General features: G+C 37.8%; 1 protein-coding gene across 2 annotated transcripts in view; it reads left to right on the top strand.

The window, feature by feature from the left end:
• Positions 1-14,735, top strand: part of SP4 (Sp4 transcription factor) — a 90,588-nt gene that overhangs the window by 44,267 nt on the left and 31,586 nt on the right. For both annotated transcript variants that reach the window (XM_003788493.3, XM_023512485.1), the window contains exon 4: positions 12,863-13,091. In XM_003788493.3, the coding sequence (XP_003788541.1) occupies positions 12,863-13,091 (229 nt within the window). The remainder of the gene's footprint in view (positions 1-12,862; positions 13,092-14,735) is intronic.

Here is a 14,735-nt window from a genome sequence, read left to right on the forward strand (position 1 = left end):
CTGTGGCTCAAGCGGCTAAGGCACCAGCCACATACACCTAAGGTGGCGGGTTCAAATCCCCAGCCCGGGCCCACCAAACAACAATGATGGCTACAACCAAAAAATGGCTGGGCGTTGTGGTGGGCGCCTGTGGTCCCTGCTACTTGGCAGGCGGAGGCAGGAGACTCGCTTGAGTCCAGGAGTTGGAGGTTGCTGTGAGCGTGATGCCATGGCACTCTACCCAGGGAGATAGCTTGAGGCTCCATCTCAAAAAGAAAAAAAAAAGACTAAATAGAGCTGTACAAAAACCCTGAGTTCTAATGGATAAATGGCAAAGAACATAAACACATAATTCAGAAAGAATATTCAAATGACCAAGAAATATTTGAAAAGTATGTTCAACTCCTTTAGGAATAAAATAAATGCAGATAAAAACAATGATGAAATGCCATATTTTGTTTATTAATAAAGTTTTCTTTTTAAATTTAGTCTTTGATAATGCTAGTAAAAATGGGAACATTTTCTTGTTAGAAAAATTGTAACTAAGGCTAAAGCTGTTGTTGACTACACCTTTTTATTTTCTTTATTAAATCATAGTTGTGTACATTAATGCAATCATGGGGTACGTGCACTGGTTTTACATACAATTTGGAATGTTTTCATTAAACTGGTTAACATAGCCTTCACAGCATTTTCTTAGTTATTCTGTTAAGACATTTATATTCTACACCTAGTAAATTTCACATGTACTCTTGTAAGGGTACACCGTAGGTGTGGTCCCACCAATTACTCTCCCTCCACCTGTCCTCCCCTCCCCTCCCCTCCCCTCCCCTCCCTCTTCCCTTTCCCCTTCTTCTTGGGCTATAATTGGGTTATAGCTTTCATATGAAAGCTATAAATTGGTTTCATAGTAAGACTGAGTATGGATAATTTTTCTTTCATTCTTGAGATAGTTTGCTAAGAAGAATATGTTCCAGCTCCATCCATGTAAACATGAAGGAGGTAAAGTCTCCATCTTTCTTTAAGGCTGCCTAATATTCCATGGTATACATATACCACACTTTATTAATCCATTCATATGTCAGTGGGCACTTGGGCTTCTTGCATGACTTAGCAGTTATGAATTGGGCTGCAATAAACATGGTACAAATATCTTTGTTATAATTTAATTTTTGGTCTTTTAGATATATACCTAGTAGAGGAATTGAAGGATCAAATGGCAGGTCTATTTTTAGTTCTCTAAGTGTTCTCCAAACATCTTTCTAAAAGGAACGTATTAGTTTGCATTCCTACCAGCAGTGTAGAAGTGTTCCCTTATCTCCACATCCACCCCAGCATCTCTGGTTTTGGGATTTTGTGATGGGGGCTAATCTTACTGGAGTTAAAGGATATATCAAAGTAGTTTTGATTTGCATTTCTCTGATGGTTAAGGATGATGAGCATTTTCTCGTGTGTCTGTAGGCTGTGTGCCTGTCTTCTTCCAAGAAGTTTCTCTTCAAGTCCCTTCCTCACCCTGAGATGGATCAGTTGTTCTTTTTGTGCTAATATGTTTGAGTTCTCTGTGGATTCTGGTTTTTAAACCCTTGTCAGAGACATAACCTGCAAATATCTTCTCCCATTCTGAGGGCTGTCTGCTTGCTTTACTTACTATGTTCTTGGCTATGCAGGAGCTTTTTAGGTCCCAGTAGTGTATTTTTGATACTGCTTCAATTGCGGGGGGGGGGGGTCTTCCTCATAAAATGTTCGCCCAGGCCGATTTCTTCAAGTGTTTTCCCTACACTTTCTTCTAGTATTTTCATAGTTCCATGTCTTAAGTTTAAATCTTTAATCCAGTGAGAGTCTATCTTAGTTAATGGTGAAAGGTGTGGGTCTACTTTCAGTCTTCTACAGGTCACGAGCCAGTTTGCCCAGAAGTAGAGTGAGCCAGGGTATGAAATTGGGGAAGTAATGGGTGGTTAGTTGCTTTACTAACATATAAATGGGACGTTGTAGGCAATTATCAGGCCTTTGGCTTTTACTATGAATGAAATGGGCCATCACTGCAGGATTTTAACCTGTGAAATGACATGATCTGACTTTACATTTTAAGATTATTTTTCTGGCAGCTATAAGACTTGTAGAAAATAGGGTGGTGGTGGCAGACAGACCAATTAGGAGGTAATTGTAGTAATCAAGCAAAAGGGAAAACCGTCCTGGACAAAGGTACAAACAATTGGGCTGATGGAGAAATTCTTGGATTCTGAGTATGTCTTGAAGGAGAAGTCAGCAGAGTTGATAACAGAGTATGAAAGAAGGAAAAGAATCGAGAATAAGAATGATCCAACAGATTTTGGTCTAAGCAGTTTGTAGGATGGAATTGTATATACTTGTCTTAAGAAATTTAATTTTTTTTGTACAGGGTGGAGGACAGGGTCTCACTCTGTGCCTACGATAGAGGGATAGGTATAGAGTCCAGTGATATGATCATAGCTCACTGCAAGCTCAAATTCCTGGGCTTACGTGATCATCCTGCCTTAATCTCCTGAGAACCTGGGACTACAGTCACATACCCACCATGCCCAGCTAATTTTCTATTTTTTTATAGACACAAGTTCTCACTATGTTCCTTCCTTAGGGTGTTCTTAAACTTCTGACCTTTTGGAGGGATCACTTCTGAGGTTATCTTATAGGGGTACAGGTGAATCTTTCTAAGAGTAGAATGTGAACGTTTTAAAGCAATAACTGAGAAAATGACATGAAGGCTGTGTTGAGCAGTTTGATGGAAGTATTTCAGATTGCATGTGAAAACCCCACACTGTACCCCAGAAGTGCATTAATGTACATAGTTACCATTCAATAAAAAAAAAAAAAAACAAAAAACTTCTGACCTAAAGCTATGCCTCCACCTCAGCCTAGGATTACAAGTGTGAGCCACAATGCCTGGCCCAGAAATTTAAATTTTGATATGGTCAAATTTATCAATATGAATAGAACCTCTGTTAAGTTGACCACCCAAGGGACTATAAAAAACTAGTCACCATGCAGAGGTGGTCAACATAAGGTACTAGGCCTTCTGTACTAATACTTACATGTGGTGCGTGTCTGGTCTATGAAAATTAAGTCAGCGTAAGGAGGTGGTCAATGTAGGGGGCTGGATCAACGAGGGAGTTCTACTGTATTTTCCTTTGTCTTTTGTTTTGGGATCTAGTACAAGAAGACCCTGTGGTTCTTCTGTATTTTTCTCTGATATTTCTATCTTATGTTTTGTTTTTATTTTTACATTTAAGTTAAAAAAAATCCATTTGCAATTTACTTTTGGGAATAGTATGAGATGGAGATCTAAACCTTCTCCTCTGCCCTATGTACATCCAGATGACTTACAGTGCCAAGCCAAAACACTTAGTTTTTTCCTACTTTCCCTCAAATTTAAGATGTCTTTTTTTTTTTTTTTTTTTTTTTTTTTTTTTTTACAGTTTTTGGCCAGGGATGGGTTTGAACCTGCCACCTCTGGCATGTGGGGCAGGTGCCCTACTCATTTGAGCCACAGGTGCTGCCCTAAGATGTCATTTTTATTAGTACTAAAGTTAATACACACAAAATCTGTTTTAGACTGTGTATTCAGTTCTGAACCATTAGCACATTGTTTTAATTACTTGTGGCTTTATAACATACCTTTATTCTACTATTCTGCTTTTTCATAATTGTCTTAGCTGATCTTTTACATTTTGAATCAGCCAGAGTTTCATGGAAAATTTTTGAATTTATTTGTGATTGCATTTATTTCATAGAATAATTTAGAAAATTAACACATTTATAATAATGATTCTTCACATCCAAGAACATGTATTTTTCTTCATTCAGATTTTTTTTTATGTTCTTTATTAAATCTTCCTCAAAATCTTGTACACTTCTAATTAGATTTTTCTTGAGTATCCATGGTTATTGTTGCTATTATTAATTGAATGTTTTTTCTTTTTGACTTGTTAGATGCTGATGTAGAGGTAAACTATTGATTTTCTTATGTTGGTCTTGTATTTGGCCATCTTGCTAAAATGTCATATTTTAATAATTTTAATAATGTATCAATAGTTTGTCTAATGGGATTTTTTGTAGTTTTCCAAACATAGAATTTCATCTTTTATAGATATGACAGTTATGTTACTTCCTTTTAAATCTGTATTTCTTGTATAGACCTATTATTTATTTGTCTTCCTGCATTGGCTTAGACCTTAGGAAATATAAAATATTAGAGGTGAGAGCAGGAATCATTTCTGTTAGAAACCACAGCGAGGCATCAATTTTTTATTTACTAAATGCTTTAAAAAATCTTATTAAATTTCACCTGTACATGAGATGCATCAGGATCCTCATATACTTCTAGTGGAGATATAAATGAATGCAGCTGTTTATATATACTCCTATAAAATTGTAATCTGTATAAAGTTCTATAAATATTTTTGACCTAGTAATCTCACTTCTAAGACTGTGTCACTTGGGAGAAAAAAAATATTGAGGTCCAAGTTGTTCATGATGTTACTTGTATGTTGCTTATAATAAGTGTTTGGAAATAATTTAAATGCCTAATAGGAGAGTAATGGTTTTGTAAATTATGGCATATGTAAATGATGAAATTGTACAACCATTATGTTTCTTAAGGAATTTGTTATAACTTGGGGTATGTGTGTTATTAAATAAAAGAGCAGAATACAGAATTATGTGGTAGAATTACATTATTGTCAAAATGCACTGAATAAAAATTAGAACAAAGACCATTACATTAAAATGATAAAAGTGGTAATCTCTAAGTAATTATATGTGTTACTATTTTTTCTCTTTCATACTTTTCTATGGTGAACATGTATTATTCTTAAAATGAGAAGAAAATGAAAAAACATGTATTTGTAATACTAAATGATTCACTTTCCTCAAAGTAGAAAGGGAGAAATTTTAATCTAGTTTCTAGATGACAAGTTTAGTTGCAATTTTTTAAAGTTAAAAATTTTTTATAATTTTTTCTTGTTTGTTTTGAGACAGAGTCTCACTATGTCGCCCTTGGTGGAGTGCCGTGACGTCACGGCTCACAGCAACCTCAAACTCTTGGGCTTAAGCGATTCTCTTGCCTCAGCCTCCTGAGTAGCTGGGACTATGGGCACCTGCCACAAGGCCCAGCTATTTTTTGACTGCAGTTGTCATTGTTGTATAGTAGGCCAGGGCCAGGCTTAAACCCGCCAACCTCAGTGTGTAGGGCCGGCACCATACTCACTGAGCTACAGGTGCCAAGCCTATAACCTTTCTTTTCTTTTCTTTCTTTTTTTTTTTTTTGAAACAATCTCATTTATCACATTGGTAGAGTGCTGTGGCGCCATAACTCACAGCAACTTCAAACTGTTGGGCTCAAGTGATCTTGCCTCAGCCTCCCAAGTAGCTGGGATTACATGTGCTGGCCACAACACCCAGCTGTTTTTAGAGACAGGGTCTTGCTCATACTCAGGCTGGTCCCCCACTCCTGAGCTCTGTTAATCTACCCGCCTCAGCCTCCCAGAGCGCTAGTATTACAGGCATGAGCCACCATGCCCAGCCTTGAAGTTAAAAAATTTTTGTAATCTTATAGTATTCTTTTCACAAAAGATCTTTTTGAATGTGGGTAACAAATATTATAGGATAGATCTGCACCCTGAGAGGGAAGTACATGGTTTCAGTAGTAAGATTAAGATTTATACTCTAGGATCTGCTCCTAAATAATTTGCTGAATTAGGAGGGAATTGTGGTAAATACCCACTGTTTGGTTTCTTACTATCTCACCCATCTCTGTTGCATGCGTGTTGCAAACTAGCTGTCGTCTAGTAACCCTATGTTACATTGCTGGCCTGGTTTCATAAGAAAACTTCTGGTTTTACATGGATTTTAGGTTATCATTTACTTTATTTAAGAAACATTCACAGAATAAATCCAGTGTGCCAGGAACTTTGATTAGCTAAAGGGTGAATGACATAAAACCACATAGATATCCTCTGTCCTGAGTAGCTCTTGTTGGAAATAGTTTAATATTGTGATGAAATGAGGTGTGGTATTTGATTAGCAGAACCAGCAATGCTTAAATCAAATTCTATCATTCTTTGAGGTCTCTCAGGAGCTGGATATATTGAAATTTAGGTAAGAGTTTGTTGATCAAGAGAATAAGGCTAATCTATATGGAATATGCCATTTTCCTTTACTGGTTAAACCTGCTTTTCCTTCTTCCTGTAAGCTTAAATTCAAGTCTCAGATTTTATTACTCTACTGATACTAAAGGAAATGTGGAAGAAATTTAAGTTTTTCTTAAAAACCCTTTCTAGACATTGTTGAGCATCTAGCAGTCTAATATCTCAATACCGACCAACCAACTGCAACACCCCCTCTTCCCATTACCTTGGCCTGATTTCTATATTTGAAAAAAGACAGCAGAACAAAAAAAGAAAGATGGCTTGGCTGCTCCAAGCAGCCTTGGAATGCTTTTACCTCTGACAGCATGAAAGAAAGAGAAAAAGAAGGGCCATCTTCAATCTGTTCCACCATAATGTATAGTTATAATACTAAGAAATCTTGAGTTATTTTAAGAATTATTTTTTAAAACAGTTTTAGTGGTTGGAGAAGGGTTAGAGACTAGAATTTCAGAGGAAAAGTAATGAGTAACTTTTTTTCATTTAGAAATTCCAGTAATGGTGGTATTTTATAGCTGTAAATCTATAGTTTCTATAATGGCTGATTTTTCTTAGTATCACTGGCACTTATCATTAGTACAGCTTCTTATGTATTTTAACATTTTTATTACCAGTTTTTTTTTGCACTTTTTGGCCGGGGCTGGGTTTGAACCCACCACCTCTCATATATGGGGCCAGCACCCTTCTCCTTTGAGCCACAGGCACTGCCCTAAAATAGTAAAGCATTCTTTTTTTTTTTTTTTTTTTTTTTCCAGTTTTTGGCTGGAGCTGGTTTTGAACCCTCACCTCTGGTAAGGGGGACCGGCGCCCTACTCCATTGAGCCACAGGCACCACCCTCCAGTTTTTCTATTAATAAATTGAATACATATCCATTTTAACAAACTAGCTTTTCACCCATCTAACAGCTTTTTCCTATGCTTGGTTTTTAAATTATGGTTCAAATTTTCCTTATTGACTTATAACTAGTAGTAGTCTTACTAATGGCTGATTTCACTTTCTAGTTAATAAGTCATATCATATCCAGTTCATCCTACAAAAAAAAGTTACACTTCAGGAGAAATTCTTATTCTCACAATTTTAACAGTGACAGCACTTGGACTTAATCCTGTGTTCACAAGTGTAACATACACAGGCAATACATTTTTAGGAATTGAAAATGAAAGGAGGCTGGAAAGACAAAAAGATATTTACAGTATACAGTCACCATTACAGCTTGTCCATTGTGATAATAAAATTTTGATATTATGGGAAAGTAGGGAGGAGCTACCTGACCCAGACTCCGAGAGGAACTTATCTGGAAGTCTTTCTAAAGGGATAACATATGAACTGAATTCTGTAAGAATAGTCTTTAGCCAGACCAAGAGAGATGGAGATTTGGGGTGGAAGAACATGGTGGATTCTAGCTATATTTTTCAGAGGCCCAGGGACAATCAAAGGTGGAATATTAAAGGAAATTGGAGTTTACTGTAGGTGGTGGTGAGAGCAGGAGTAGAGGAAGAATGCCAAAAGATGAAGCCATAAAAGTAAGCAAGAGCTAGATTATGCAAAGCTTTATGCTAAGAATTGTTGACCTTATTGTGAATGTATGGAGGGCTCATTGATTTTTGGGGAAACCAGATCTGCATTGTGGAGATTGGGAGGGGCAATGTAGTGGTAATAATAAGTCTCTGCACTAGTGTACAAGCAGTAGAGATGGAGAAAATTGACAAATTTGAGATATTTTGAAGACATAGGCTCAGCAGGGATCTCTGATTAACATAAGTAATACATACAACAGAAAGCCCTTGGAGTTTGCTAGATCCAGGTTCAAATCTCAGCTCTGTCACTTATCCATTTTGTGACCCTGGATGTTTCATGTATCCTCAGAACCTTAATTTCCTCATCTTAAAATTGGGACACAATACTCAGCCCATAGGGATATGAGGAGTAAGTGAAATAATACATGTAAAGCATCCAGTAATGTTTCTTACCACATAGTAGATATAAAATAATAGCTGCTTTGGTTGTAGAGGATGAAGGGGAGTCAAGAACAACTTCCAAGTTTTCTGTTTGATTAATGAGAAAGAGCTAGATTAGGAAAGTGAGTTAACCTGCCTGGTTCTTAGATTGCTTGTGAGGAATCTGGGGTGGAACTGTTCCCTGACAGTAAGAGTATGACACTCCTGACTAGAAGGCATAAATTTGGGAGACATCAGCTTACACTTGGTATTATTACAAGTTACGAAAGTGTGTGAGATCATGCAGGATGAGAATTAGAATGGGAAGTCAGAACCCTGGAGAGTAGCCTGGCAGGAACATTGCAGGGGTTGGTCAGAGGAAGAGGAGGAGGAGGAGGAAGAACCCCAGGGAAGCAGTATGAGTGAAGCCCAAGCAAGAGAACAGTGCCAAAGAGAGTGTAATTGGCAGCTGCAGGACTCCAGAGAGTTGGAATAATACCAAGGGGAAGGGTATCTTTGGGTTTACCAACAAAGAAATCTTTAGTTACTTCTGCATGATTCATGATATATGTTTAATTTCAGTGGTTTCAGGAGAGAATGAGAGATGAGAAGTAAAGGGAACCAGGGTACCAGGGTAGATAAATCTTAAGAATGTGACATAAATTTAGATTTAACTGGTGATTTTAAAAAAGAGTTAACAGAGAAGGGGTTTCAGAGGAGTTTGGCTGTTAGCTTAGAGAGTCAAGTTTCAAGAAGAAAGTAGTGGTCAATGGTGTCAAATGCAGCAGACCAATCTTATAATGCTCACTGAGAAAATGCACACTTGGATTTAGTCATTAGGAAGAAGTTTGTGAACCTAGAGCTAAGTCTGTGTGGTCAGTACTTTGCTGGACTTTGTTCAGTGGAGAATGAGTGAAAGTTACTGAGCATGGACGTGAGATGATCAGAACACCACTTTTTGACATTTGGCAGAAGTTCAAAGGATCAGATAGAAGGGAAGAATCCATTAAAGGCACAAAGTAACAAAGGCCTGGATCAGAGTGATGATCCTGCCAAAAGAAAAATGGATGCACGTGCTACTAGGAGTAGCACCTTTATAACTTGACAGTCACTGGGTGTAGTGGGTAAAGAAGTCGCCTCAAAGTTAACATTTTAGGGGTTTGTTTTGTTTTGGAGACAGTCTCACTTTGTTGCCCCAGGCTAGAGTGCACTGGTGTCAGCTTAGTTCACAGCAACCTCAAAGTCTTGGGTTCAAGCAATCTTTTTCTTTTTAATTTTTTTAATTTAATTTAATTTTATTTTATTTTTGGAGACAGCCTCAAGCTGTCCCCCTGGGTAGAGTGCCGTGGCATCACAGCTCACAGCAACCTCCAACTCCTGGGCTCAGGCGAGTCTGCTGCCTCAGCCTCCCAAGTAGCTGGGACCACAGGCACCTCCCAAAACACCTAGCTATTTTTTTTGGTTGCAGCCATCGTTGTTTGGCCGGCCTGGGCTGGATTCGATCCCGCCACCTTAGGTGTATGTGGCTGGCGCCTTAGCCACTTGAGCCACAGGCGCCAAGCCGGGTTCACGCAATCCTACGTCAGCCTCCCTAGTAGCTGGAATGGGCTATAGGTGTCCACCACTATGATCAGCTAAGATTTCTATTTTTAGTAGAGATAGGGTCTTGCTTTTGCTCAAGCTGAACTTGAACTCCTGACCTCGAGTTATCCACCTTCCTAGGCTTCCCAGAGTGCTAAGATTACAGGTGTGTGCCACTGTGCCTATCCTACATTTTAAGGTTTTGAGTGTGAGTAATAATGAGAACAAGGCCATTTGTAGAAGCAAAATTGGAAGATAAATTTGTTATTCATTTTTAAACTTTAATTTTTTTTTTATTAAGCATATGTTATTGTGTGGCTACTATGCTTTGATCCTTTTTTCAGATACTAGAGATTCAACAGTGAACATAATAGGTAAGATACCTGCCCACATGACAGGGGAGGTGAAGACAGAAAAAAAAAAATATTAAAAAGACAAGGTAGTTTAAGACAAACAAGACAAAACTAGGAAATGATATGGAGATATATCGAGGAGAACACTTTTCAGTGGTGTGGTCAGGAATGGCATTTCTTTCTTCTTTTTTTTTTTTATTTGGCTGGGGCTGGGTTTGAATCCACCATCTCTGGCATATGGAGCCGGCACCCTACCCTTTTGAGCCACAGGTGCTGCCCAGGAATGGCATTTCTAAAGAGGAGAGATTTGAAGTGAGATTGGAATATTAATAAGAAATCAACTATGCCAAGATGTGGGTACAAAGGCATTTCTACCCAGAGTGGAGAGTGTGTGCAAAGGCCCTGAGAAGAGAATGAGCTTGGTTTGTTTGAGGGCCAAAAGGCCAGTATATCAGGAAAAGAGTGAGCAAAGGAAGAGACTAATACAACATGAGATCTGAAAGGTTGATGCAGTTAAACAGGACATTGGCAGTCTTGCTGTGGTTTGATGGCTTATTAGTAGCAGTGGAAATGAAAGAAAAATAGTATGTTGAACTCAACCTGTCTGTAGGACAACTAGGTGAAGTCAGTTATCAGGTTTAAAAATAAAAGTTCAAATATGTTTTGCCTAGTATTAATTCATTGAAATAACTTGCCAAGTTGTTTAATAAATGCTGATAATATGGAAGTATGTCTAGGAAATGGCCAAGAGATCTGAAGGATCAAAAATCCCTAGCAGTTCTTTAACATAATAAAGGTTGTTTTAAATATTTTTGCAACCTGAAAGAAAGGACCAAATGTTGTATGAATACACTGTAGTAGCTGGAAAAATTGTGGCCAGAAATACCTTATAACCTCAGGCGATCTGAAGAATATTTGCCAACCTAAAATGCCTACATCTCTATGGGGAATGTGCGGTGAAGACTTGTGTAGTGCCTATGCAGACAGAACTCCCATTTCTAGAATTGAATTTTTTTGCAGTGAACTGAGAGTATATGTATTGCTATGCTTCTAGGCACACAGGTAATTGGAATAGTTTGCTTAGCCATGGTCATCCTTATGGGATCTGGTTTTACTGAATGTGTACTCAAAAGACACACTGAGACAGAATCATTATACTTTACAATTATGTATTACCTTACAGTTTATGTATCTTTTACCTATGGAAAATCAACTTGATTTTCAGAACCACTCTTCAAAGTAGACCTATAAGGAGGTCAGTGTTAATATTTTAAGAGTTAAGGAAAGGCTCTCCAAGTACATGTTTTTTTGTTTGTTTGTTTGTTTGTTTGAGACAAAGTCTTATTAGGTCGCCCTCCGTAGAGTGCTGTGGCTTCACAGCTCACAGCAACTTCAAAATCTTGAGCTTAAGCTATTCTCTTGCCTCAGCCTCCCAAGTAGCTGGGATTACAGGTGCCTACCAGAGTGCCTGGCTATTTTTTTGTTGCAGTTGTCATTGTTTAGCTCACCTGGGCTGGATTCGAAGCCACCAGCCTGGGTGTAGTGGCCGGCACCCTACCCGCTGAGCTATAGGTGCTGCTGGCATATTTTATTCTTGTATTGCCATCCAACTCAATGGCTACTAATAGGAATAATAACTAACACGTAACGAACAGTTCTGTGCCAGGCACTGTGATCAAGATTTATAAAAAATCAATTTCATTTAATCCTTTTATCAACTGAGGTGGGAGCTTCCTTTATAAATTGGTGTTTTCAGTTCATTTACATACTTGATATTCTCACACCTGATAGAATGTAGAACTGTGAGAATGAAAAGGTAATTATATGGCATTGTACTTTATAATAAAGTTAAGCCATGGAAAAACATATTTTTTGGTCATATTTTATATTATTTATTATATTTTTCCCTAAACATAGAAGCCAAGCTTAGTATATGTACTAACCTGAGAGATGAAATCTAAGCCATATAAAGTGAGTGAATAAAGTAATATTGTGAAATGTCTTTGTACGATTATAGGAATAATATATTAAAATTGTCAGTGGTTGTACATTTAATAAAACACTTAAAAATGGCCAATCAAGGCCCAGTGCCTGTGGCTCAAGTGGCTAAGGCTTCAGCCATGTACACCCAAGGTGGTGAGTTCGAATCCAGCCTGGGCCTGCCAAACAACAATGATGGCTGCAACCAAAAAATAGCCAGGCATTGTGGCAGGCGCCTCAGCTACTTGGGAGGCTGAGGCAGGAGACTCGCTTGAGCCCAAGAGTTGGAGGTTGCTGTGAGTTGTGATGCCACGGCACTCTACCCAGGGGGACAGCTTGAGGCTCCTGTCTCAAAAAAAAAGGCCAATCAATAAAGAAGTATATACATAAATTATTTAGAAATGAGAAATGTCTGTAAAACTTAATCCTTTATTTAGTGACTTTAGTGAAAGAGATGTGTTGCTTACTGTGGAAATGGTAACAATGCTTTATAGATATATAGTATCTCTCATCCAAGGGAAAATCCTTTTCAAATGTTTCGTGAGTCCTTACAGTACTTTGGTGAGGCAGGTAGAGAGGGAATATTATTATCTTCATTTTATAGATAGAGAAATTAAAATTAAGACACAATGAAGGTTAAACGATTCATGTATATTTTTATTATCTGAAGTAGCAACCTGAGCTATTAAGCTAAGAATATATTTTAGGAGGATTGGCACTGTAACCCCTTTACTTCTGTACTTCATACAGATTATTGAGACTAATGTGTTAGCTTTAAAATGTCTGCTTGAATTTTTTATCATTCGTTTAGAAGTAGAAAACATATAATATTTTTTTTTCTGTTCTTTTTAGGTCAGCAGCAAGGACAAGATGGAGTAAAAGTCCAACAAGCTACGATAGCCCCTGTAACGGTAGCAGTTGGAGGAATTGCTAATGCAACGATAGGTGCTGTTAGTCCTGACCAACTCACACAAGTGCATTTGCAGCAAGGCCAGCAGACTTCTGATCAAGAGGTACAACCCGGCAAGAGGCTTCGAAGAGTTGCCTGTTCCTGTCCTAATTGTAGGGAAGGAGAAGGAAGGTAAGTGCTCTGTCTTCAATTCACTCTCTGGAAGGCACAGTACAGTAGTAGTTAAAGCCAAGTTGTTGATGAGGTACTTTGGTCACTTTTGTAGCTCAGAAGTTGAGATATAATGTTAGGAAGGGAATCAAGTTGGGTTATTTGGGTTATTTTAGGAATGGGATTTCAGTGGTCCTCTGCCTTGTGCCTTACACTTTTTTTGCACTTTTTGGCCGGGGCTGGTTTTGAACCCGCCACCTCTGGCATATGGGGCTGGTGCCCCACTGCTTTGAGCCACAGGCACTGCCCTGTGCCTTACACTTTTAAAAAATACAGGAGAACTTCCACAGCTGACCACTTCCCTACATTGACTGAGTCCTTAAGTTGACCTAATTTTCTTAGACCAGATATGCACCACATCTACTAAGGCCTGTTCCGTATGTGACTGCCTCTGTATGTTGACCAGCTTATTACAGTCCTTTGGGTAGTCAACTCACAGAGATTCTACTATAGTTTTCCTTTTTCATATATAATGCAAAAGTTTTACACATTTATTGATATAAAACTCACCATAATTCACCCATGTAAAGTGTACATTTCAGTGGTTTTTAAATAAATATATTCACAGAATTGTGTAGCTGTAACCATAATCAATTTGAGAAATTTTTTGTCATCCCCAGACAAAATCTTGTATCCTTTAAACAGTGCTTACTCAACCTTACCATCGTAGGCAACCACTAAACTAACTTCTGTCTTTGTAGATTTATCTATTCTGGATCGTCCATGCAAATGGAATCATATGATATGTGGTCTTTGGGGACTGGCTTCTTTCATTTGCAATGATGTTTTCAAGATTCAGGCTATATTATAGCATGATCAGTACTTCATTTCTTTTTATGGATAAATAATATTCTACTGCATGGATAATAATTTTGTTTCTCCTACCACTTGATAGACATTTGAGTTTTTTTCACTCATTGATGATTATCAGTAATGCTGCCGTAAACATTCACATTGAAGTGTTTGTATGGGCATATATTTTCTTTTTTGTTTTTTGTAATTTTTATTTATTTATTTAATTTCAGATTAATATATGGGTACATATGATTAGGTTGCATTGTTTGCATTTGTTGGGTTAAAGTCCAAGTTGTAGTTGAGCCCTTCACCCGGGAGGTGTGCCCTGTATCCTACATTGCACTTGTTACATGAGAGCTTACTAAACCTCCTCCATGTATTTTTATTTTTCCCATGTTCATATACCTAGAAATGGTATTGCCAGCTCTTGAGTTTAACTATTTGAGGACTGTTTTCTAGAAGGGCTGCACTGTTTTATATATTGCCACCACCGGGATATCAAGAGTTCCCGTTTCTCTACATCATTGCCAGTGCTTGTCATTATCTGACTTTTTGATTATCCTGTCCTAGTGGATCTGAAGTGATATCTCAGATGTGTGGTTTTGATTTACATTTTTCTGATATTGAACTATCCTTCCATGTGCTTTTTGACTATTTGTATATCTTTGGGGAAACGTTTATTTAGATCTTTTGTGTTATTTGTCTTTTTATTACTGAATTTTATCTCTATATAATCTAGATACAAGTCCCTTATCAGATATCAGATATATTGGCAAATATTGTCTCCCATTATTCGGATTTTTTTTTTTT

This window comes from Otolemur garnettii, unplaced genomic scaffold (genome assembly GCF_000181295.1).
Source record: "Otolemur garnettii isolate 467f Iridium unplaced genomic scaffold, OtoGar3 scaffold00028, whole genome shotgun sequence".
In the NCBI taxonomy this organism is placed as follows: Eukaryota; Metazoa; Chordata; class Mammalia; order Primates; family Galagidae; genus Otolemur; species Otolemur garnettii.